The sequence below is a fragment of the Sarcophilus harrisii genome, chromosome 5 (assembly GCF_902635505.1).
Source record: "Sarcophilus harrisii chromosome 5, mSarHar1.11, whole genome shotgun sequence".
In the NCBI taxonomy this organism is placed as follows: domain Eukaryota; kingdom Metazoa; phylum Chordata; class Mammalia; order Dasyuromorphia; family Dasyuridae; genus Sarcophilus; species Sarcophilus harrisii.
The window spans coordinates 246,598,800-246,622,900 of NC_045430.1; the positions used below are offsets into that span (position 1 = coordinate 246,598,800).

Below are 24,101 nucleotides of genomic sequence, written 5' to 3' on the forward strand. Positions count from 1 at the left end.
GGGAGCTTACCCATCATTTATAATATTGCTTTTATTGGAACATAGATTCTGAATTCCAAAAATCAGGTTGCCAGTACATTATTGGAAAATGGTTTCACCACTAGTAATAATAGCAGTAGGAGTAATTATATAACATGCTAACAAGTATATTTATATAGCACATTTGGGGTTTCTATAGACATTTATAAACATAAACTAGTATATCATTTGATACTCTCAATATTCTTATAAGGTAAAATACTATAGGTATTAAAATATCCTTTTTACAAAGAAGGAAAATGAGGCTTAAAGACTTGCTTGAGGTGAATTGTCTGATATAGTTGTTTCATCATCTATCCTCTAGAACTATAAATGGTCATTGTTTGGATCATAGTTCTTGAGAGTTTTCAAAATTTTTTGTTTTTACATTGTTGTTTCATAACATTCCTCTGCTTCTACTCACTTCAGTCATCAAAAGTTTATATAATTCCTCAAAATTGTTCTTTTTTAAAGTATTGACATTATAATATAAATTGTTTTTCAGGTTCTATTTACTTCGGAAACATGCATCTTGATATTCATGTACATTTGGGAACCAAAGCTTCTTTTCTTGTTTATGTTACATTGTACTAAGGTTTTTTTTTTTTAAATCATATATCTGCTTATTTCTTGTAGCACAGTAGTATGCCAAATTATTGAGCCATTCCTTGATTGATGTGTAATATTACTTTAGTGTCCAAATTATTTTGCCACCACAAAAAGATGGCCTTTTTCTCCTTTTTTATTCTCTTTTGAGTATACTAATAATATAACTCAGTCAAAAGGCATCCACTGTTCAGTTATTTTTTGTGTGTATAATATCAAATCGCTTTCCAGAATGGTTGTACCCATTTATGAGCCTGTTTTCCGACAGTCTCTCCAACATTATTTTTTGTCATCTTTCTTAATCTAATTGATGTGAGGTGAAATTTAAGAATTGGTGTTACTTTCAATTCTTCACTCAGTAAGAATTTAGAGCATTTTTTTCCCCCACATGGTTAGAAAAAGCCTGAGTTTTTAATCTTGAGAATTACCTGCTTGTATCTTTAGAGTATTTATCAATTGGGGAATTTATTTTTTTCTTTTAAATTTGAATCAGTTCTTATATATTTTAGAAATGAGAACTTTAAAGAGAAACTTAATGCAAATTTTTTCTGTTAATTATTTCCCTTTTAATCTTACCCTTATTCGATTTGTTTGTTCAAAAATAAGCCAAAAATAAACTTTAAAAAATAATTTATGTAATCAAAATTATCTATTTTACCTGCTGTGATCCTCTCTATTTTTTGCTTCATCAGAAACTTTTCTCCAAACCATATAGCTTTTAGGCAATTTGTTTTATGTTGCTCTTATTTGTATATGATTTGACCTTTTATTATCTAGGTAACATACTATTTAGAGGTGATCTTTGATTATGGTGTGAGCCATTGATTTAAATCTAATTTCTTCCTTAGTTCTGTACAACTTTCCCAGCAACTTTTGTCAAATAGTGAGTCCTAAGCCAAGTAGTTAAGTTCTTTATGTTTATCAAATATAAGGATGCCAGATACATTTACTTCTGCATTTGGTATGCCTAATCTGTTTCACTAATCAATCTCTATTTTTTTCAATTAATACCAGTGGTTTCAATAAGTATTGTTTTACACTATAATTTGAGATCCGGCACTACAAGGGGTCTTCATTTCTATTTCTTTTTATTGTTTGAGAGTCTTAACCCATTTTTCTTACATAGTGGTAGTGGTGGTGGTTGTTTCTAGTTCTATAAAGTAATCCTTTGGTATAAGATGATAAGTAAATTTAGATGATATCCTCATTTTTATTATTTTGTTTCATTCCATCCATAAGCAATTATTATTTTCCCTAATCTTTGGAGTTAAGGTTAGAGTTAGTTGGTATCTTTATTTCTGCAAGGAATTTTATGTAGTTTTATTTATGTACTTCTAATTATTTTATCCACTCCATAATAACTTTAAATAGAATTTTTCTTTCCATCTCTTCCTGCTGGGTTTTATTGGTAGTATGTAGAAATGCTGATGATTTTTCTGAATTTATTTTATATCCAGCAGGTTTGATGAAGTCGTTGAATGTTTCAATTAATTTTTAGTTGAATCTGTAGGATTCCTTAAGTATAACATATGCAAAAAAATGATTACCTTGTTTCTTCTTTACCTATAATTATTCTCTATATTTCTTTTTTATGTCTTATTGTTATTTCCAAAATTTCTAGTAATAGATTAAACAGAAGTGATGATAGTGGATACCCTTGTTTCACCCTGAATTTGTTAGAAAAGATACTATTTTATCTTCATTACATATAATAGTAGGTCTTGGTTTTAGATATTTATTGCTTAACATTTTAAGGAAAGGTTTGCTTATTCTTATGTTTTCTAAGGTTTTTAATAGATATGGATATTGAATTTTGTTAAAAACTTATTCTCTATTGATAAAATCGTATGGTTTTCTTATTTTGTTATTAATATAGATAAGTTTGTTTTTTTTAAATTCTAAAGCAACTTTAAATTCTTAGAACAAATACAACTAATCATAGTGTATAATCTTTGTGAGATATTGTTTTAGTCTCTACAAATATTTTATTTAAAATTTTTTCATCTATGCAACTGACATTGGTTCATAGTTTTCTTTTTTGTTGTTTTGATTCTCCCTTATGTATCAATACCATATCTGTGTCATAGAAGAAATTTAATAAGATGGTTTCTTTGCTATTTTTGCAAACAATTATGTAATATTGGATTTTTTTCTTTGAATGATAAAATTCATTCACTGAATCCATCTGGTTCTGGAGGCAATTTTTTCCCCCTTGGAACTTATGGCTTAATTTCTTCCTCAGAAATTGGTTTAAACTTTTGGTTTCTTGTTTTGCTGATTTAGGTGTTTTACAATTTTGTAAACATTTATTTCACTTAAGTTATTAATTTCATTGGCAGATAGGCAAAATTGTTTTGAATAATATCTTTTACTTCTTAATTTGCTGTGAATCTTAATTTCATTTTTGATACTTGAAATTTGGTTTTTCTTTTTTATGCAATCAAAAATGACATTCATTTTATTGTTTTTGTAAAGCTATTTTTATTATTAAATAAAATTTTTGTTGGTTTTCAATTTTATTAATTTCTTCCCTAATTTTCAAGATTTCTATTTCTATTTAACCCTGTTTAACTGGGTTTTTAAATTTTTGTTAGTTTTTTTTAATATTTTAGTTGAATTTTAAATTTATTGATCCATTATTTTCTTTTTTCTTTACAAAAATGTTTAATGTTCAAAAATTTTCCCCAAGTAGTATTTTGGGTACTCCCAAAATTAGGGTGTTTACTGTTGGGTGTTTCACCCAACAAATCTTTAGGATTAAGTTATTTGGTTGTTTCATTGCTATTTATACTTTTTAATGGTCTTCTAATATAATTTTATAGCATTATGATTATTTAAGGATATGTATAATATTTCTGCTTTTCTATATTTTTGGTTAGGTTTTGATGTCCCAAGATATGGTTAGTTTTTGTAAGGACACATACAGAAATACATATATTCTTTTCTATTTTCATCCAATAATTGTTAGGTTCTATAATATTTAATTTTAGGAGTATTAATCTTCAAAATCAGTTATTATTCTGGAGTATCACATACTCCTAAAATATTCTGATCCTTCAGAGAAGGGCCTAATTCAGCTTTCACAAGGGGTTCAAAAGTCCTTGTAATTTCATGATCCCAGTGAATAATTTAATCTCAGAAAAATATAAGATTGGAATAGTTCACATTTATCTCTTTATCTTTTTATATTACCATCTAGACTTTTCTCAGTTGGCCTGTTTCCTAACTAGGAATTAATATCTCTTTCCTGAATTTCTATTTAACTGCTCTCCTAGGAAAAGAGAGAGGCTTTAGATGTCTGTTTAAAGCTACAGTTTTTGTCCACAGTGCTACAACAGGTGAGACGGTTTTATTTGCCTTGTGCTTCTGGCTGCTTTGCCCGTCACCAGGTCCCATTGCATCGGTGCATCCAGAGAAACTGCCTGCTTGGCTGGGCGGGTTCAGGGCTCTAAAACTCCAAGGGCTGTGGGCCTCTCAGCTGAGTCTGTGACTGAGCACAGGGATTGGCTGAGGAGCACTTGGGATGGCCATCTATAAACCACCATTTGAGGATTACAGAACCCTTCCTCAAATTATCAATGAATTGATATATACAAGTATGTATGCATATATATGTATATGTATACATGCATATATATCATCTGTATATATGCATACATATATGTGTGTGTGTGTCATTGAGTTTGTAGGGGTTAGACTTATGAAATCTCTTCCTGTATATGATTCTCTTTGGGGGGAAGGAGGAGCATAAAACAGAACACTGGATTTGGAGATGAAAGACCTAGTTAGCCATAGGACTTCCAAATTCCTGTATAATCATAAGTATCCTTTCTGAGCCTCATTATTTTTGCATGTAAATCAGGAAATGGATCAGATTATGCTTCTTTCAGGTCTAATTTCCCTCAAACTCCTGTAACTATATACATATGTATATACATAGCATATATTACATATATTTTATATGTATATTTATATAAATTCAGATACTAATATGTTATGTGTACTTATATATACATATATGTGAATATTGTCTGTTAGAATCTTTATGTTATTGAATTAAATTGTCTGAATTGAAGGTTTCTTAGTTTATATCCATTTTTACACACACAAACTTTCTCTTGATCCACCTCCCCCTTTTTCTTTCCCTCCTCCCTCCTTCTCTGTCTCTCTCTGTCTCTGTTTCTGTCTCTCTCTTTCTCTCTCTCTCTCTCTCTCTCTCTCTCTCTCTCTCTCTCTCTTTCTCTCTCTCTCTCTTTCTCTCTCTCTCTTCCTTTTCCTTAATACATCAATAATCTGTAACTTTATTTGCATTGGTATTACCTCTACAGAGGTAGTTCACAATCCTTAGTGACTTGGTAGATGGGCTTTCAGAATTAATATAACAAAAAATGATCACCATTTGGCTGATGAGATATATTTATACACACACATACTTCGAGGCATTTTTTCAACTATGGCAAATCACAACCAACTCTCCTTCCCCCTCTCTTAATAGATGATCTTTGTGAATTGCCATAGCAGAAAAACCAACTCATTTAGGGCTGAATCTTTCTACTCTTAGCTAGACTGGTCTTCCAATGACAGACAGACTCCATCTCTGAGTCTGTATTTGAAGCTTTTCCAATTTGATAAGAGCTACCACAGTTGCTGATGAAATCTTCAACGATCCAGGCCCTTGATGTCACAATGAAGCACGGGAGTAAGTGTGTGTCTCAGCCCTGCTGTGTTGTCTGAAATTTTCACCTTACTCATTTTTCGGAGTTCAAGCATTGAAGATCTCTCTTTAAATGTATGTTCTCTTAAAGGGGATACTTTATGAGTAGTTTTCATCCATTAGCACATGTTTTAATTCAGTCCATCTTCAGTCTACCTAGATTCTAAGGATTATAAATTTATAGTTAAAAGGAAATTGGGACACTTAATTTATTTTAAAGATGAAGAAACAGAGGTTCCAAGGGGAAACTGATTTTCTCACAGTCTGGTGACCTAGCAGGATTCTGAGGGAATGAATGATAAATAAGTTTTTATGGGAGCCATGGAAGTTTTGGAAGGGAGGGAAGGAAAATTATGAAGCAGGAGACGGTGACTAAAAGGCAAGCCCAATTGAGACATTTCAAGAGGAAGCCTGAACAGCTGATCATTAGTCTGAAGAACCTGAACTCCTTGTAAAAATAAAATGAAGTAGAAAGGGGAACCTGAAGGGAGGAGGTGACAAATATTAGAATAAATGGTCAAAAAACCCAAACTTTATAATGCTATTTTTACATAGATTCAATGTTTTCTCAAAACAAATAATAATGGAAGTAATACTGTTGAGAACTCATGTAAAGCAGATTACAAAGTGAATTCCTTATAATAATTCACTTAGATTGGTGATCATTCCCATTTTATAGATGAGAAAACTGAGGCATGGAAAAAAAGGTTTGTTCCAAGTCACATAACTTAGTCCCCTGACACAGCTAAGAAACCAAACCAGCTCTTCTGACTCCAAGCCCACTCTACTTTATACATAGCTAAATACATAGCTTAAAGTCAAGGACTCTAGAAAATGAAAAAAATCATATCTCATCTACCCTTCACCCACTATTTTGTTGGTAAGGCAACTAAGACAAAGCTAAAACCTCTTGCTCAGGGTCATGTAATTCATTAGCAGAGACTTGATTTGAACTCGGGTCTCCTGATTCCAAAGTCTGCATTTCTTCCCCTGCACCATGGCGTTAGTTTGTCTGTGTTCACTCTGGGTCTTTATGATCTGTTTCTACCCAGCTGAGAGGTTTCCTGCCAACCTTCCTCACAGAGGTGAGGAAAACAGCACTCCTGGGGTGACAGAACTGAGAATTCTTAGGGCTCTGCGGGTCTTTCCCTTTCTTCTTTTTTTTTTTTTTTTTTTTTTTTTTTTTTCTTTTTTTTTCTTTCTTTCTTCTTATCGTCTGATGGATGGCCTCCACATGCCCTTCATCTGGAGAGAAACCACAGATTTTAGAAGGGACCTTATGCTCATCCTGAGATTTTCAGCGTCCATATCCACTGCACTCGTAATATACCTTAATTGCTGTCTATAAGACAGTGTGTCAAATATAATGTCCCTGTGGCTAGAAGGCAGTTGTAGCATTTGTCTCTGCATTTGCCACTTGCCTTACCTTCGTGGATGACCTATAACTGGAGCAGACTGAATGTAAGAGGGAAAGGAGACAAGTCACATCTCTGGGCCTCAGTGACCTCATCTGTAAAATGGGTCTAATTAGATTTCTCTAAGGCCCCTCCAAGCTCAGACATTTTGTGGCTCCGTTATCCATAATTTTAGTAGAAAAACTAAATTTCAAATAAGATTTGACTTTTTCAATAAAAATTTACTTCCTTGGCTCATCCCAAATTCCGTCACCCTTGAAACCCAGTCCCAGATTTAGAATTGGAAGGGACTTTTCAAGTCAGCTAGGACAGCCAGGATTCAAACCCAGGACCCTTCGTCTTCTCCCCACTTAACTTATCATCTCTTTCTTAGAGGGCCTTAGTGATCGAGACATGTTTCCTCTGAATCCTCACCTTCAATTAGCCCAAAGTTCTAGTTCATTAGGACTCTTTATAGCACATATGCTTAATGTTAATTGCATATGTTAATATCCTAAGTAGCCTTGCTCATCTTTCAGTTTGTTATAACTGTAAGACTTGCTAATCAAGTCTCTTCTTTCAAGGGCATCCCGCAAAACATATTTTGACACATATTAGACACATTGCCAGGATGCCTTGTTTTTCATGAAAACTGAAACATTTGCTTTTACATTTTTCCTGCAAAAGACTTCTGGCAGCTTCCTGGGGAACATTTGAATTATCTTTCTTTTTTTTTTTTTTCTTTTGCTTTCAATATGAGAAAGTGTGTTAAAGTCTAAGATGCTAGGACAAATTTTCAGCTGTGTTCTCTGCTACGGTTTGGCATTTTTCATCAGGCGATCGCAAGAATAACTTCTGTAGTTGGAAAGAGAAAGACAGAGGCATCTTGAGACACGGAAGAGGGCTTTCCAGGAGAGCACATTTTATTAGCTAATTGTCTCCTGATGCCTTGAGACTAGGTATGCTTTTTTTAAGGCAGAAAAAATGAGCCTGTCACCAAAACCGCTCCTCCAAGTCTGTTGTTGTGACTGTCCCCAGCATGCCATATGTTCTAGCTTTCGCTTTTTAATGGGGATTGAATCACTTGGGCTTACGGACTTGGATGCCAGGGAGTGAGCTCGGCATTAACGCAGCATTGGAGGGTTGCTGGCTTGTGGACATCAGAACTTTCCAAGGTTTTCTTTCAGTCACTTCTATTCCTGTCTCATTATTGTTCTCACCAAGTAGCAAATTCCACCTTAATAGACTCAAGCTCCATTGGGAGATGGGACAACGTCCAGCCCAATTCAGGAGGCTATGTATTTTAGGTGGTTTAAACTATATATTTTATGTGACTAAATGGAAGATCCTACTACTTAAAAATATCTCTCCATTAAAATGTCTTTTTTCCACCATTAGAGTACTTGTTTGTGTTTACACATTTTCTACTGATATAGGTAAGTCTTATCTGAGAATCCTCCATGCTAGTACCTTTGTATGAATTAGGATCATGGATTTAGTGTTGAAATAGTCCTTAGAGGTGAGTTAGAAGCTTCTTAACCTTTTCCTATTGATAATTACTTTTCATCTGAGAAATTTTCATGATGAACATATAGGTATATAAATCAAACATTTGCTAATAACAAATCATAATTTCATGACCCCCACATTCAGATACGTGACCCCATGTGGAGTTGAGACATACAGTTTAGAAAGCTTTGCTCTAGCAAACCCTTTCTTACTAGAACTGGGAAAACAGATGTCCAGAAAGATGAAGTCATTTACCCAAGATGATATTGCTATTTAGTGGCAGTGACAGGATTCCAACCTACAGCCTGACTTCAAATCCAGTGCACTTACCACTGAACCACATACTTATAGGTGAAGGGAGTTCTATGGAAGGTTTTGTAAAAAGAAAAATACCACATTTCTTCCTTTTGGTCTGGAGGGCATTTTACCTTCTTTACATTATGACAGCAATGGGAGACATGGGCCCCTTTGGCAATTTGGTGAAGTTCATGAATCCCTTTTCAAAATACTTTTCAAATGAATAAAATGAAATGCATAGGATTACAAAGACAACCAATTATATCAAAATATAGTTATCAATTTAAAAAGTTCACAAACCCTAAGTTAAGAATCGTTGTGGTAATGGATTAAAATTTAAGGAAAAACAAATGGATTTTGTAATCATCATGTATTGCCACTTTGCAATTGATCTCTAACTTGGATTGCCAAATCATAGTAATTTTTTTAGAGAAATAAACAAATGCATTGTGAGTATAGAATCCTTACATTTAACCCACATTCTCAGACCCTCTTCTTTAATGTATGGAACTTTTTTTTCGCTTTGCTTTCAACTTGAGAAAGTATGTCAAAGTCAAAGATGCTAGGCAAATTTTCATGAGTCCAAAGTCATACAGATAATTAGTGAGAGAGATTGTATTAAAACTCAGTTCCTCCAACTCCATTGCCAGTATTCTTGCTTCATATTTATATTCCCAGTATCCAGCACTAAGTACCTTGCTCATAATAGATGCTTAATCAATGTTAACTTAACTGATTGTTTTTTTTTCTTAATAAGATTCAGGAATTGGACTAATTGATTTCTCAATTCTCTTTCAACCCTGACAGTCTTTGATTCCCTAATCCACAAGATCTTTCCATCACCCCCATACTTTAGAACCTTGCTTCTCAAACTATGGATCACAACCCCATATGGGGTCTCATAACTGAATATGGGGATCATGAAATTATGATTTATTATCAGTAAATGTTGGTTTGTATACCTATTTTATACACCCATATACCTGAGATCATATAAAAATTTGGGGGGGGGAAGGAGTTATAAATGAAAAAAGTTTAAGAAGCCCTATTCTAGAAGATTCACAGAGGAAGTACCATATGCTTCTGGAAGGACATGAACGTGGAAGAATCCTATCTAATCTAATCCCTTCATTACATAGTTTAGGCCAGTGAATTGTTCAGAGTCCCCAGCTAAGTCACAGAATGAGAATTCAACACTTGTGTTCTGAGACAAATCTTGTGCTCTTATCCTCAGAACGGTGAATGATCTTAACAGGGGTGGAGGGAGAAAAAGACTAAAAGTAGTTGGGCAGCACTTATTCAGTGCCCCCCTTTGACAAGGGCTGGGCTAGGCAGGCAAGAGGATGTCTTCCCCTCAGGTAATAAATAACAGTGGGATACTGCCTCAGAATGACAGAAATGTGGGATGCTTTAATGTCTTTCCCTTCCTTCCTCATCACAACTGCCAGCCAAGAAGCATGTATTTCAGAGAGGGTAGTAGGTTTTATTATGAAAGAAGAAAAATGACACATACACACACAAAATGTTAAGACATGGGGAGTGGGGTGAAAGAAAAGGTGAAAATAAAAAGTAGCAGACATTAGACTGATGTGCACCTTATGGATAGTAACCACAGTAGAAAGAACTAGGGGAAGAGACAAAGCAAATAGGAAGAGAGAAACCAATTTACAAGCACTCTAGACATTTAATCTGTCTCTGTTCTGTCTGAAATTCTAGAGGGAAGTGTTGGTTTTCTCTCTATTTATCCAGGCTCCAAATAGTTTTGGTATTCTTTGGGGCCTACAGTGAAACTTGGAAATTGGAACTAGTAGCTTGAAAAATCTTAATGGAGGCCTCTAGAAGGATCGTTAGTAATTGCCTTTGTTTCAGTTTGATGGAAGATCAAGTGTGTTTGGTTTTTGCTCGAAGAAACAGTGCTCAACCTCTCCTTCATTTAGTGGCCATTCATCATTCCTCATTTCTCCTGAAACAACAGTTTTGAAGACCAATGACATCGGCGGGTGATGTCTTGACTTATACATAAATTGGATTTAAGCAAGACAGAGTTGCATTTCCAGAGTCATCAAGACCCCAATGGCAAGACAAGAATCAGGACCACTACTGACGGTCTGGGATGCAGTGGGTGATCTTAGCATCTTGGATGTCTGACCAAACTCTGTGTTCCCCGTGGCCCTGGAACATGGGCCATCCATATTCTCATCCACCCATTCCTATGGGGAAAAATCTTCACATTTGGGGGACAGACATCTCTGGAGTTTGAGGTCTATAGTTTAGTCTCAACCTGGTTTAGCCTGTTTGATGAAATAGTTTGACAAGGAAGGGGCCACTGGGTATCTTAGAGCTCCTGGAAGAAGCTCTAAGATAATAGTTGGGTGGCAGATGGACACTAAAGATAAAATGTGCAGACCTGAAAAGGACTCAGCAAGACCTCACACCAGAGGTGCTAATCCTCCTGAATATCCCATACATACACTCCAAAGTTTAGTAAAGAGAGAGAAAAATTCTCACTTGTCTGCAATAACACTAACTTTAAAACCAGAAGGTCCTGGGCAGCAAAGTAGGAAAATAGTTATTCCCAAAGCTTAAAGGTAGGAAAGAAAAAATGTAATTAGCAGCTTATATGAAAAAAGCATTGGATCTAGTAGAGTCAAGGGACTTGGAATCAAATCCCAGTTCTCCCATAAATTAACTATGTGACCTTGGTAAAGTCATTAAAGGAAAGAAGAAAGGAAACAAGCATTTATTAGGATATATCAGGCACTGTGCTAAACATGCTACAACTATTTTATTTGATCCTAAAAGCAATCTTTTAAAAAGAGATGCTATTATCCCCATTTTACAGTTGAGGAAACTGAGGTATAAAGTGAGTGAATTGCCTTAGACAGTGAATATATGAAGCTGGATTTGAATTCAAGTCTTCATGACTCTGGACTAGTTCTTTATCCACTGAACTACTTGTTTATGTGGGCTTTACCTTATAAGAATGAGGGAGCTAGCATAAATGACTCCTAAAAGTCCCTTCCAATTCTGACAAATTATCATGTGTTTTTTTTTTTTTCAGAAGAAAGGATTTTAAATGGAAGAAGATATTTTAAAACAAAAAACCACATCCATTTGTCTAGAATATGTAATGGAGGGCATTAGATTATGTCCAGATTAATTTATTTCTTTCTATCAGAAAATAGGATTCTGCTGTAGTTATTTTTATTTCTTGATTTTTAAATGGCCATTAGCTTTAGTGCTGCCACATTTTTTGAGTTATGTTAACTAACTCTGCTTCAGGTTTTTGTAATCCAACTTCCTTTGATGGCTCCCTGGGTCATGGCTGTCACTTGGTTGCAAGACAAGGAGATGGTGCTAGTCTTTATTAAGGCTGATGCCTATTATTTTCTGGAATTAGCCTTGGGAACTAGTGATGAGCCCTTCTGTCAGTGGAGAGAGAAGTCTGCTATTGGGGAAATATCTGGGCAAACATTTTTGTTTGTTTGAATTAATAATTCAATTTTATGAGGGGGCAACGTGATATACCGGGTAGAATACTGGAGTCCAAGACAGGAAAACCTGATTTTGAATCCTGATTCAGAGACTCATTCACTCTTTGGCCCTGGAGAAGTCACTAACCTGTCTGAGTTTTAGATTTCTCATCTATAGAATAGTGATAATATCTATAGTACCTACCATATTGTTGGTTGTTGTGAGCATCAAATGAGAGAATATATCCATCTATCTTTAGAACCTTTGAATCCAAAAACACATACAAAAATAAAATAATTAAAAAGCTATCATTTATATGGTACTTTGAGATTTCCAAAGCATCTTATAAATATCTCATTTGATTGGCACCACAATTCTGAGAGGTAGGTGCTGTTAATATCTCCATTTTACAGGTAAGGAAGTAAGGCTAAGAAAGATTTAATACTTGCCAAGGGTCACATAGCTACTAAATGGGAGGATGCAAACTTGAGACTGCCAGACTTAAGTCCAGTTTGCCACCTGCTCTACCACGTAACTGCCTCACAAGGATAAAACCATTCTGCCCTCAAATAAGTATGAGACATATACAGAGAACAAATAATGAGAATGTGCCATAATGAGTCAACAGACGAGATCAAGCAGTGCTTGGCCCTGGAAGGGTTTAGAAACGCTTTTGACTTGCCAGAGAGGGCTGCAGATTGGAGCAGGGCTTGCTTTTAGCTGGATTGGGCAGAAACGGCTTCCTAGAGGAACAGAGCTGGATTTTGAGCATTAGCATTTCAATGTGTGAATGGGCAGAGAGCCAGACCTGGACTCCCATTTCTGGGTTCAAATCTGCCCTCAGACACTTAGCAGCTTAATCCTTTTTGCCTCAGGTTCCTCATCAATGACCTGGAAAAGGGAATGGCAAACCACTCTAGTGTCTCTGCCAAGAAAGCACCGGACATGGCTGAAACGGCCAGACAAGAACAGCCACAGTTTGCAAAATGCAGGCAGAATCCTTTTCAGCCGTGAGGGATGAACTACGCATTGCAATGACATGGGAAGGACTAGGGCAGGATTAGGGAATGCCAAGTGGTCCTACCTGGCTGGGAGGTAGAATGGGCAGACCCCACCTGGTACTCCGAGTCACCTGGTTTTAATGTTACTATTGTTGTCATGTATCCTTGTTCGGATTCATTAGCAGAGGAAGTCAAAGCAGGGTATAAATAAGGTCAAGGTCACCAATATGGTCTCTCGGGGACAATTAGCTTTCCTGTGTCATTTGATCACATGGATCTAGAAACTGCCCAGCTCTTTCTCAAGGGCATGACATTTATCAAAAATGAGGTAGGTGGATAGAGCAATTTCATCCTTGCCACCAGAAAAAGACTCCACTAATGACCTACTGACTAAGATCAGGAGCAGCATCTTTGTATAGTTCAGATACTTTAAAGGGAAATTCTATGGACTTTAGACATTTTTTGAAATTTACTTATTCAGTAATTTTGCGAATGCCTCATATATTATTCAGAACACCATAAAATGTGACAGTTTATCAGGCTAACTTGGCTTTCTGTTCCGTCCCTGGCAAGCTTCCACAGACTTCTCCCAAAGGATGCAAGAATACTGCAGCTAGCTAGTGGCTTTTTCTATGGTCCCCTGAGTGGGGCCGGGGGTGGGAGGAGGTAGAGCTGGGTGGGAGAAGTTGTGTACTTTCTCTTTTTCAACAGAGTCAACCCTTCTGTCAATTCTTCTTATTTCTAAGCCATCTTTATAATTATCAAATCCTTTCTCTCATAAGGGGCTTCCTGGATATTCTTGCCTTCAGGCACTAAGATGTTTTCCTCAGAGCTAACAATAAAGTCTTTCTGAATTTGAACTCTGGGAGCTCAAGTCCCATGTAAGGCATATTGATCTCTCTCACTGATTGAAGTTTCTGTTTGTGTGTGTCTGTGTGCCCACAGTGAGCTCAGCATTTATCCATCTTTAAATGCTGAGTTCTTGAAAGAGGATTCTCTAAAGTTAATTCTAATGATAAAGTGCTATTTACATAGCACTTCAGAATTTACATAAATCATTTCATTTAATCCTTATAAAAATTCTAGGAAGGAAGTGGTTATTATTTTCCCCTTTTATAGATATGGAAACTGAGATCCAGTGAGATCAAAGATAGAACTCAAACCTAAGAGTCAATTGAACAACCTTTCTATTACCTTAAGATCTCTCTAAGGACCTGGTCTAGAATAATACGGAATGTTGGTATTTATCCAATACAACTCCCTCATTTTATATATGAGAAGTTGAGACCCAGCTCTCCAAGTTAATCAATTTCCCAAAGTTATAGTAGAGCCAAGATCAGGACATGGCTATCCCTACTTTGTGTGTGTGTGTGTGTGTGTGTGTGTGTGTGTGTCTTTTTTCCCCACGGCTGGGTCCAAGAAAAAACGAATGATGTTTCTAATTGCTTCATTTAGGGATTTTCTGGATGTTTCTATCCCCGACTTAATTAGCACTGAAATATTCTTGTGCCATCTCATATTCATCTAGTACTAAAAGTCTTAAAAGCTCTTTTACATGCCATGTTTCATTTGATCTTTACCCCAAAGAAAAAGAGTCATTGAGATAAGTAGGGTTCCATGTGTACATGGAAAAACTGAGACTCGGCAATGTTGCAATACCTGCCCAATGCCATGCTGTAAAGGCAACAATGGGACTGCAATTTCTACCCAAGTCTCCCAATACCTAATCTAACACTTCTACAATACATCCTCTGCAAGTTGATTTTATTTATCCATTTGTTAAGATGATCCCTTTCTGTTTATAGGGATAAGTACATCTTGGATAAGTAAATCAGCACACTTGGATATAAGTACAGTTTGGTCACTACTTTTTTACCACTATTTTTCTTCCACATCCATTTTCCTCCACAAGACAAAGACCAATTTGTCTTATTATAATAGTTTTCCCTATTGTTTGGTTTCTCTTATTTTTTTTTTTGTCAATGATATATTTTTGCGTTTCCCCCTTCCCTCCCAGCTCTATTTGCTAATCACATAAAAATGAAGACCATACTCTGATTCTTTATATATTCTTTCCAGGCTAATTTCCTGCCACCTTCCCCTTTTCTGTCTTTACTCAGTCTCCACCTAAAACAAGGACAAACAGATGTTTTGCAAATGAATTAGTGCATTGGATGTGAACAGCCACTACTTAACACCTAACCTAAATCCAGCCTATAAAATATTGATTCAAGATGTTGGTCTCAGATGATGTTTGGTCAACGTGTTGGCCAGTCATACAGAAATGATGCACCCACTGGCTTAGTGCAAAGCCACGTGATGTACTGGAAAGAGCATTGAAATGGGAAAGATTTACAGATTCAAGACTGTTCTGCTGCTAATTAGCTGTATGCCCTTAAATCATTTCACTCCTCAGGGCCTGAGTTTTATCAAGAAAACTGGCTTCTGGTAGAGAGATGATAGATAGACTCAGAGGATAGAATGAGATACACATACATTTTCAGACTTGATTTGTTTTGCTTGACTATATCTTATGCGAAGGTAGTTGGGATTTTTTTTTCTTTCTTTGTTTTGAGGAAAAAAGGAGACTAGTATTAGGGTTAACAAATTTTTTAAAAAGAAGAAAAGGTCTTTCAGTGCACAGGAAATACTAGAAAGAACATTAGCTAGAAACATAAGCAGGACTCCTTTTAAAATAACATTTTAAATTTGTTATATTAGATGAGAAAAATAAACTGTGCCTGGTGCAGAGACCCAGCTGCACCATGAAATTCTCTTTTTCTGTTCTGCTTTGTGTATGAAAATGAACATATTTGCAGAATAAACTAACACAATTTTTTAAAATGAGGAGATGATCATTTCCAGTTCTTAGATTGTATGATAAAAATCTTATCTTTCTGCCTCTTCTATCGCTCAAGATTATTGTAGGGAAAATGGATGGTGATCTGTATAAAGCACTTTGCAAACCTTTAAGTGCCATATAAATGCCAGTTGCTAGCATCATCATCCTTATAATTGCTACCAGTACCATCCTCATCCTCATCAGTGTCAGAGTAATTAATCTAGGCACTTCATCTCCAGTGTTTATGAAAACTCTTCTGTGACATTAGGAGTTTCTGTGGCCCCCAAAATCATCTCCTTATAGCCACATGAGACTCTTTGAATTTAACTAGGCTGCTTCTGGGACAATAGGCAGATTACTGCGTTTGTACTTGAAGTTTTTTCTAGCTTGCTAGAGTGCTAAGGATGCTAGTTCTTCACCGGGCCTTTGATAGCAACTTATATTCCATGAGTCAACAAATTTCATCGCAATAAAAACATGTTTATGACAAAAATTGGTCCATGCTTCAGGTAGCAATAGATTTTTTTAATCATCATCATCCTAGTTACAACCTTGGTTCAAATCCCATCTCTACCAATTTCTAGCTGTGTGACTTAAACCAAGTCATTTCATCTTTCTCAGAGTCTGCAACCATAAAATGACAAGATTAGACTTGATATCTGAGGTTACTTTCAATTCTAAATCTGTGATCCTTTGATCCTATCATCATCATATCAAACAATATTTGACATCAAGTCCAGCAAACCAAAAGCATCTGGACATTTCCTCTGACATGTAGAATGCAGTGTGTCCCTATGTTTTTGTCCCATCCTTTTCACCTGGGAATGTCTCTCCACCTATGTGGTGCCATTTTTATATTGATGAGTTCCTCCCAAAGCCTACCTCCTTTTTCTGGAAGGATGATTATCCATCCTTGATTTTCTCTCCTAGATCTGCTTTGATTCTTTGCATTTTACTACCACCTTCACCTCTCCTCCATCCCATTCTCGCCTTTGTAGTTCCTTTATATAGGTTATTTTTCCTATTGTAGTGTAAGTTCTTTGAGGACAGGAGTTGTCTGCCTTTTAATTGCATTTTCATCCTCAGTGCTTAGCATATGCCTGTGCTTGACAAATACTTAATTGACTATCTGAACCATCTTATTCATATTTTATTATGTTTTCACTCCCCCCAAAAAAGTCCATTTCCCCTTTCATTTTCTCAACAACAACAACTTGATTCAGCATAGGGCAGTCTGGACATCCCCTTATTAGCAATTTATCCTGATTAAAATTATACCAAATTTCCTCCTTATTAATGCTAGTAAAGGAGCATGGATTAAAAGTAACCTTGTGATTTCTCAATAAGTGTAAAATCTATGATATAAAATCTACCTGAGGCAGGTCTTAATTACAAATGAGCTTCTATTTAAATAGTCCACTTGGGATTTAAGTTAAACATTTGCTGACAGATATTTAAAATGGCATCTTTTATCTCAAAGAAGGTAGCTTGTTGCTTCTCTTTCAAACCTTAAAATCTCCTCCTTGTTTATTGGAGTGTCCAGAACAATCCCCTCAAGGCACTTCCATCCAAGTTACTTCAAAGGCAAATTCTATTTTTCCATAGTTATCCTGAAATTATCCCTGAGATCCACCTTAGCCGGACATTCCCCTCCTGATTAATATTCGTGTCATTTTGCCCATCCTTATCTGCTCTCCAAGCCCTCTCTAACTAGAAGAAAAGAGATTTGGGATCAGAGATTATTCTCCCAATTGTCCCTGACTCTCAGCTTGAAGACAATTGAACCTTCCTGCCATCAGATCCCACTCCTCCAATTGTGACATGATTTGGACAACCTAAAAGCACTCTCCAAAGCCAGTGATATTTCTATTTATTGCATTCATAGAAGTCAGTACATTGTTTATTCAGGCCAACTGTGACAGGAGGGAGGGAAGGCAATCAAATATTCCAGGCAACAAGAGTCCTTGATTCCTTATAGCTGGGAAAGTGCAGCTTGTAAGATCTGTTCGCTGTTACCCCTGTTTCTGCTTCCCAACAGGGAGCACACTTTTTATATAATCAGGAAACCAGCAAGCCAGAACATAGTACATAACTTATTATTTTTTTTTAATTTGTTAAGTCACTGGGCCAGCTGGTGACCAGTTCTCTCCTGATGAATTAAAGCAAATTGTAGATATCCAAACCTGTGGCTATCTTAAAGTAGAAGTGCCCTCTCACTGGACTAGAGGCTAAGAACTAGAGAAATTGACTTAATTTGTTAGCAGCAAAAAAAAAAAATTGCATGCAAAAAAAAACATTGATTTGAATATTTATTTCCTATACATTCCTTTGATGTTAGGAATTTATTTCCCTTATTAAGCCGGTGGCACAATGGATGGAGTGCCAACCCTGGAGTCAAGAGGATTTGAGTTCAAATCTAACCTCAGACATTAGCTTTGTGAACCTGGAGAGTCACTTAACCCTATCTACCTTAATTTCCTCATCTGTAAAATGATTTTGAGAAGGACATGGTAACACCCACTAGGATGTTTGCTTATAGTGTGACCCCTTGAGCAAGTCATTATGCTTTTGGCTTTGTTGCCTCAATTTCTTTATCTGCAATAAATGTGAATACTAATAATACATGATTCACAGATCAAAGAATATAATACATAGAAAATGTTTCACAAATCTTAAAATGTTATAGGTGAATCATTTTTATTAAAGTACAAGCATTCTCTGTGGGGCTCCTATGGCTTGTTTTTTTTTTTTTCTTTTCTTTTTTTCTTTGTTCTTTTCTTATTTGACACATCAGAGGCTTTGTGCTCTGGATTTATTTGTACGCTGGTCCCAATACTACATACCTCCATCTTTTTCATGTACCTTTTTTGTATCTATTCAGAATCAATCTTTTCTCATTGCATATCTTTTTAAGAATATAAATGCATTTTTTTCACCTACACTTTTGATAGTTTTTCTGAAAGCAAAAGTAAAATGATCAAAGTCAATTTCATCACGGTTCACAAATAAACAAAAAATGATTTTGTTTCCTGCTGAATCCAGTTCTTCCCCTGTAATTCTCTTTACTGGGTGCAAGCAAATAAGAACTCGTAAATTTACAGAGATCTCAAGAGTGGTGATTTTCTTTTATTTACCCAGACATGGAAAATTATTATCTATTAGTTGTACTCTTGATCAATACTCATCATCCTAAGTAAACAGCCAGACATGAGAATGGAGAAGAAAAACAAAGATAGAGCCAGGTCAAAGGAAGCATGTGCCATTATGGCATTTGCCGTGGCACTCCCATCTCACCTAAGGTACTTGGAATCTACTTTTCTAGACACTGATTTCTAGCATATGGAAAAGTCTGTCTACAGTCAACAGCACACATCTGCCATGGCAGCTAAATCAATCTCCTGGGATAGCCAGATGCAAATCCCCACCACACTAGACATACAAGAGGAAAGAACAGGAAGATTCTTGTCCCTTCGGTAGATTTGAGGCAATGTTTTTACCACATTTTCTAGAGCCAGAAGGGAAAAGTCCCGAGGATAGCTCTATATATTGCTATGAATTATTGTTTAACAGCATGAAATATTTCTGATAGCCTTTCTTTAAGAGACTCATTCTTGAAGGACTTATCAACCATGAAAAAGAACAATTCCCTTGTACCTTATGTTTCTTCACCTATTGTGTCTGCACTATGATATGAATAAACAGAATAATTATTTAACTGTCCAAAAAAAAAAAGAATTATTGTTTAACAAACGGCAGTAGGTATAGAAGTCAACACAGCCATTTCAAATGACTTGATCTCTTCTATATTTTTGGCTTCTCTGGTTCTAAGATGGGAGCTAGTTCCTAAAAATCTTTGTTGTGGGTTCTTGTGTAGAACTACGGATCAAAAATAAATAAAACAATAAATAAATGTTTGTTCCTCAAACAAGTATGCTCATTTGGATCTAATTAAGAACAGTCTCTGAACAGCTGTGGAATTAGAAAATCTGAATGGAAATGTTTCCAAGTAAATAAAATAAAGCCATGTAATAAAAGCAGGTAGCAAGGACAGTAAGGGAACAGCTCTCCTATACAATCAATAAGTGTTTATGAAATGAAGTAAATTTGAGCTCCCCGTTATAGAAAGTGTCCAGTGAAATATTAGACAATAGGAAATCATAGTGTCAGCAATCTGAGGTCAAGAAATATCCCACTTTTATCTTGGTACTTGATAATTATTTGCTGACTGATTGATTTGTGTCCCTGGCACCTAACACATTGCCTGGCACAACTGGTAATGAAGTAAATGTTTTTTTCTTGACTATCGGTTCAAATAAAATACTTGTTTTTCAGGCCAAAGAATCCAGTCTAGTCACACCAGATCTCACTCACTCAAGTCCCTTCATGCTGTGTTTTTAAAAATAGCTGTTTTTAAATCTTCTCATTTAAAAAATATTCTGGCATTTTTAATTCACCGCTCGCTGTCTTTGAAAACAACACGTTTATATTTATATTTCATTCCAAACAACCCAGAAGCTTCATGTTGTGACTGATGTGATCTTTTTGCCTTTTCTTCCTTTCCATGCATGGGCCAAACAGAAGTACTCGGCTGTGTCCCTCTGCAACATCTCTACTGAAGTCCTGAAGGTCATCAACGCCACAGAGGAGTTGATAGCAGAGTCCTCTGGTCCCTGGGACTTCCCAGCAGATCCTCCCAAGAGAGAGAAGGGGACGTTTCCTCGGGGGACAGACCACGTGAGACTTGATGAGCAGCTCACTTCCCTGGAGGAAAATGTGAGCCTGGGTGGGCCCTGCTCAGGTTTGATCAATGGTGGTTCCTAATTGGTTCTTGTACATGGACACCTTCCCTGAGACTAGCTTAGCCCAGTGCACCCAGTGAACAATCTCAAACACATGGACGAGGGCTAGGAAGGGAGGAGGACTGGCAGGGCTGAGGGGCTCGCTGGCTACTGTAGCACCATGGGGGACTCAGTTTCCCTCTGCAGACCTCAGCTTCTCTGCTTGTCAAATGGGAGCCCTGAATTGTTTTTCCTCTAAGACGCCTTTCAGCCTGAATCCATGATAACCTATGAAATAGTCACAGTCCCAGGGGCTGAGTTGATTCTCCAGAATCTAATAGTGGTCTGGCCATCCCTTCCTGCCCAACAATCCCCCACAGGGTGGTAAAGCCCCCAAATCCTACTGGGGTCTTAGTGGGAACACTGGTCAACACAGTGTAAGGGAAAGGACTACACGTGCATCCAAAGACTCAATCAAACCTGGGCTTCCTTCTCCTGTAGAGAAAGGGACAGAGTCAGGACCTCCAGGACTTCTTGACATCTGGAGGCAGCAGCACATTCCAGGCTGCAGCAAGAACTATCAGGGAAGAGAAAGCCCCAGGGACACATCATGGTTTAACTTCACCCTCCCTCATTCTATCACATGCAAAAGGGCTGTCCTAGGGACATTTAATTCTCCTGTCTGATTTAAAGAACTCCATTTTGGTGGAGAAGGGCCTTAAATTGCAAAGTAACAGAATCACCAGATGTTGGGGACTCAGAGAGGTTGTTGAATATGACAACAATTGTAATAATAATAACAGCCACTACACGATAATAATAATAACAATAAAAACAATTTGAAAATAGTTTGAGCTCAGGAAAACCTGAGTTGAAATCTGGCCTTAGATACTTACCAGCTATGTGATCCTATGTGAAGCTCATAATTCATAGGATTGTTGTGAGGATCAAATGAGAAAGTACACACAAATAAATTGTAAAGCATGGTATAAATGGAAATTACTTTTATTGTGGGCAGGTAGGTGGGATAATGAGCAGAATAACAGGTTTGGAGTTAGGAAGATCTGAGTTCAAATGCAACCTGAGACACTTTCTAGCTGTGGGACCCTGTTTGCTTCCATTTCCCCATCTGTAAAAAGCTAGAGAAAGAAATGGAAAACCACTCCAGTATATCTGTCAAGAAAACCTCACAAGGAGGTTGAACACAACCAAAAGTGACTGAACAACTCTTATTATCGTTACTATGCCCTACAGCCAATCAACCAGCATTTATTAAGCACCTACTTTGTGCCAGTCACTGCTAGAGATAGAAATGTACAATTGAAACATTTCTTACCCTAGAGAAATTTAAGTTCTATTGAAATTAAAAGCAGAATCAAATAGGTTTGGGGGAAAACAAATTAGGAAAAGGATGTATTTTATGTAGCAGCTAGCAGCCTCCACTGGGGCCTTTCTCTGGTAGCTCGTTTTGGGGAAGAAGGGCTACCCGGTTCTCAAAATCTACAGTCAGAGGGAAAGCCATATAGAGGGGAGAAGTTTAGAGACTAGTGCTGGTGCTGGGCTGGCTTCTGTTAGCCATGGAGGGTGGTAGAGGAGAAGGCGAATTTTAGCACTGTGTTCAGATCCTGATTCTACTTCTTACTATGTACAGAATCCTGGTCAAGTCATTAACATCCTCTGACCCTCAGTTATTTCATCTATAAAGTAAGAAGTTTAGACTAAATGACCTCATTTCAGTCTTAATGCCGACAAGCTCATCACTGGACTGACTGCAGGCTGATAAATTCCTTAATCTTGGGTCTGTAATTTTTTTCCTATTGATATTCTGATATTTCAATATTACTGGTTTCCTTTGGAATCTTTTGTATTTCATTTTATGCCTCTAAAAACACTCTTTGGTGAAGGGGGCTATATTCTTCACCAAAACGGGATAAAGATGTGGGGAGAGAGTTGCAACATTTAAAAAATATTAATAACTCCTTCCCTAAAGGTTCTCTAAACTGGGAATTGAGAGGCAGAACCCCTACCCACAAAATTTCATATCCTTGAAGTACTGAAGTATTATATACATTTAGACTCGAATCAAATAATATCTATTATCAATATTATTATTATTTAAATTTTATATTTATTGCACACTTAGGCAATAATAACAATAATAACTAACATTTAGCTAGAGCTTTAAGGTTTGCAAAGTACTTTACAAATATAATCATATTACTACACTTTATTACCTGAAATGGTTAGATTTAACTTACAATAAACCTTTCTCCTGAATCTCCCTGCTCCTATGCAAGGCATGTAATAGGATTATTTTGCTGTCAGAGGTCAGCTTATTTCAGATGCCTCCATCGTGCTCAGCCCCGTTTCCATTTCCATGTTCATTAAGCCTTCCTGTTCTAAAGATGTCTACCACTGACTCAGAATGCAAGTGACACTAGTAATCTCCTCTGCTCTAAGGAGATTAAAGCAATGATTTTGTATTCTTGGGGAGATGCTATAAGGCAGAGGCTTTTGAAAACACAGCTTTTCCTGTCAAAGAGTTTCCAGGTGTCTCTCAGGCATTTTCTTCTGTAGGGAAATATTAGTCCCCCATTTCATTTTTAAGATTAATCCTTCCATATTCCTGGGGGAACCTTATAAGTCAGGAGGAATCAAGAATAGTAGTAAACCATCTTCCACCTCTTTTGAAAAATTTGCTGAATTTGTCAAGCCAGTAAAGGAAACTTTTTGTCTTTTCTAGAAGGAAATCCAGAAATGCATTGAGAGAAAAAATCAGCCTTAGTTAAAAGAAAAAAATAATTCTAGATTCTCATTTGAGAGACAGAGGCAGGTGATTTAAATCACTCTTTCTGTTTGTTTTTCTTCAAGACCTCTCACTTAACTCCTATCTAGTTCTGCAAAGTGAAGACAAATTTTTATTAAATACCCACTATGTGCCAGTCAGTGCTAAAGTACTGGATATACAAAGGTAAAAATAGTTCTTGAGGAGCTCACAACCTAAGGAGGGAGACACATGCAAACAATTGTGGGCAAATAAGCTACACATAAGATAAACTCAGAGGGAGGGCACTAGAATTAACAGAGATTGGGAAAGGCTTTCCTTTAGAACATACAGTTCAGCTGAGACTTGCAGGAAGCCAAAAATGGAGATGAGGAGGGAAAGCGTTCCAGACATGGGAGTCAGCCAGCGAAAATACCCAGTTTTGGGAGAGGAATACTTTATACAGCAGCTTATCAAATTTGTTGTCCAGTCATTCCAGTGGTGTCTGACTCTTTGTGACCCCATTTGAGGTTTTCTTGGCAAACATACTGGAGTGGCTGCCCATTTCCTTCTCCAGCTCATTTTACAGATGCCTTCCATTTTAGCTTCAGTGCCTAATTGTGGCAGGGAAGGCAAGGCTCAAAAATGGTCAATCACTGGAATGCAGTCTCCGTCAGGTCCTTCCAGACTGGAAGACTTCAGGC

The 24,101-nt window shown here is 36.7% G+C and overlaps 1 protein-coding gene across 5 annotated transcripts in view; it reads left to right on the forward strand.

Moving 5' to 3' along the window:
* MYRIP (myosin VIIA and Rab interacting protein) overlaps window positions 1–24,101 on the forward strand; it is a 405,480-nt gene that overhangs the window by 373,981 nt on the left and 7,398 nt on the right. For 3 of the 5 annotated variants that reach the window (XM_031940030.1, XM_031940031.1, XM_031940032.1), the window contains exons 12-13: window positions 3,900–3,962; window positions 20,434–20,628. In XM_031940030.1, the coding sequence (XP_031795890.1) occupies window positions 3,900–3,962; window positions 20,434–20,628 (258 nt within the window). The remainder of the gene's footprint in view (window positions 1–3,899; window positions 3,963–20,433; window positions 20,629–24,101) is intronic. The other 2 variants (XM_031940033.1, XM_031940034.1) reach the window with 1 other exon arrangement.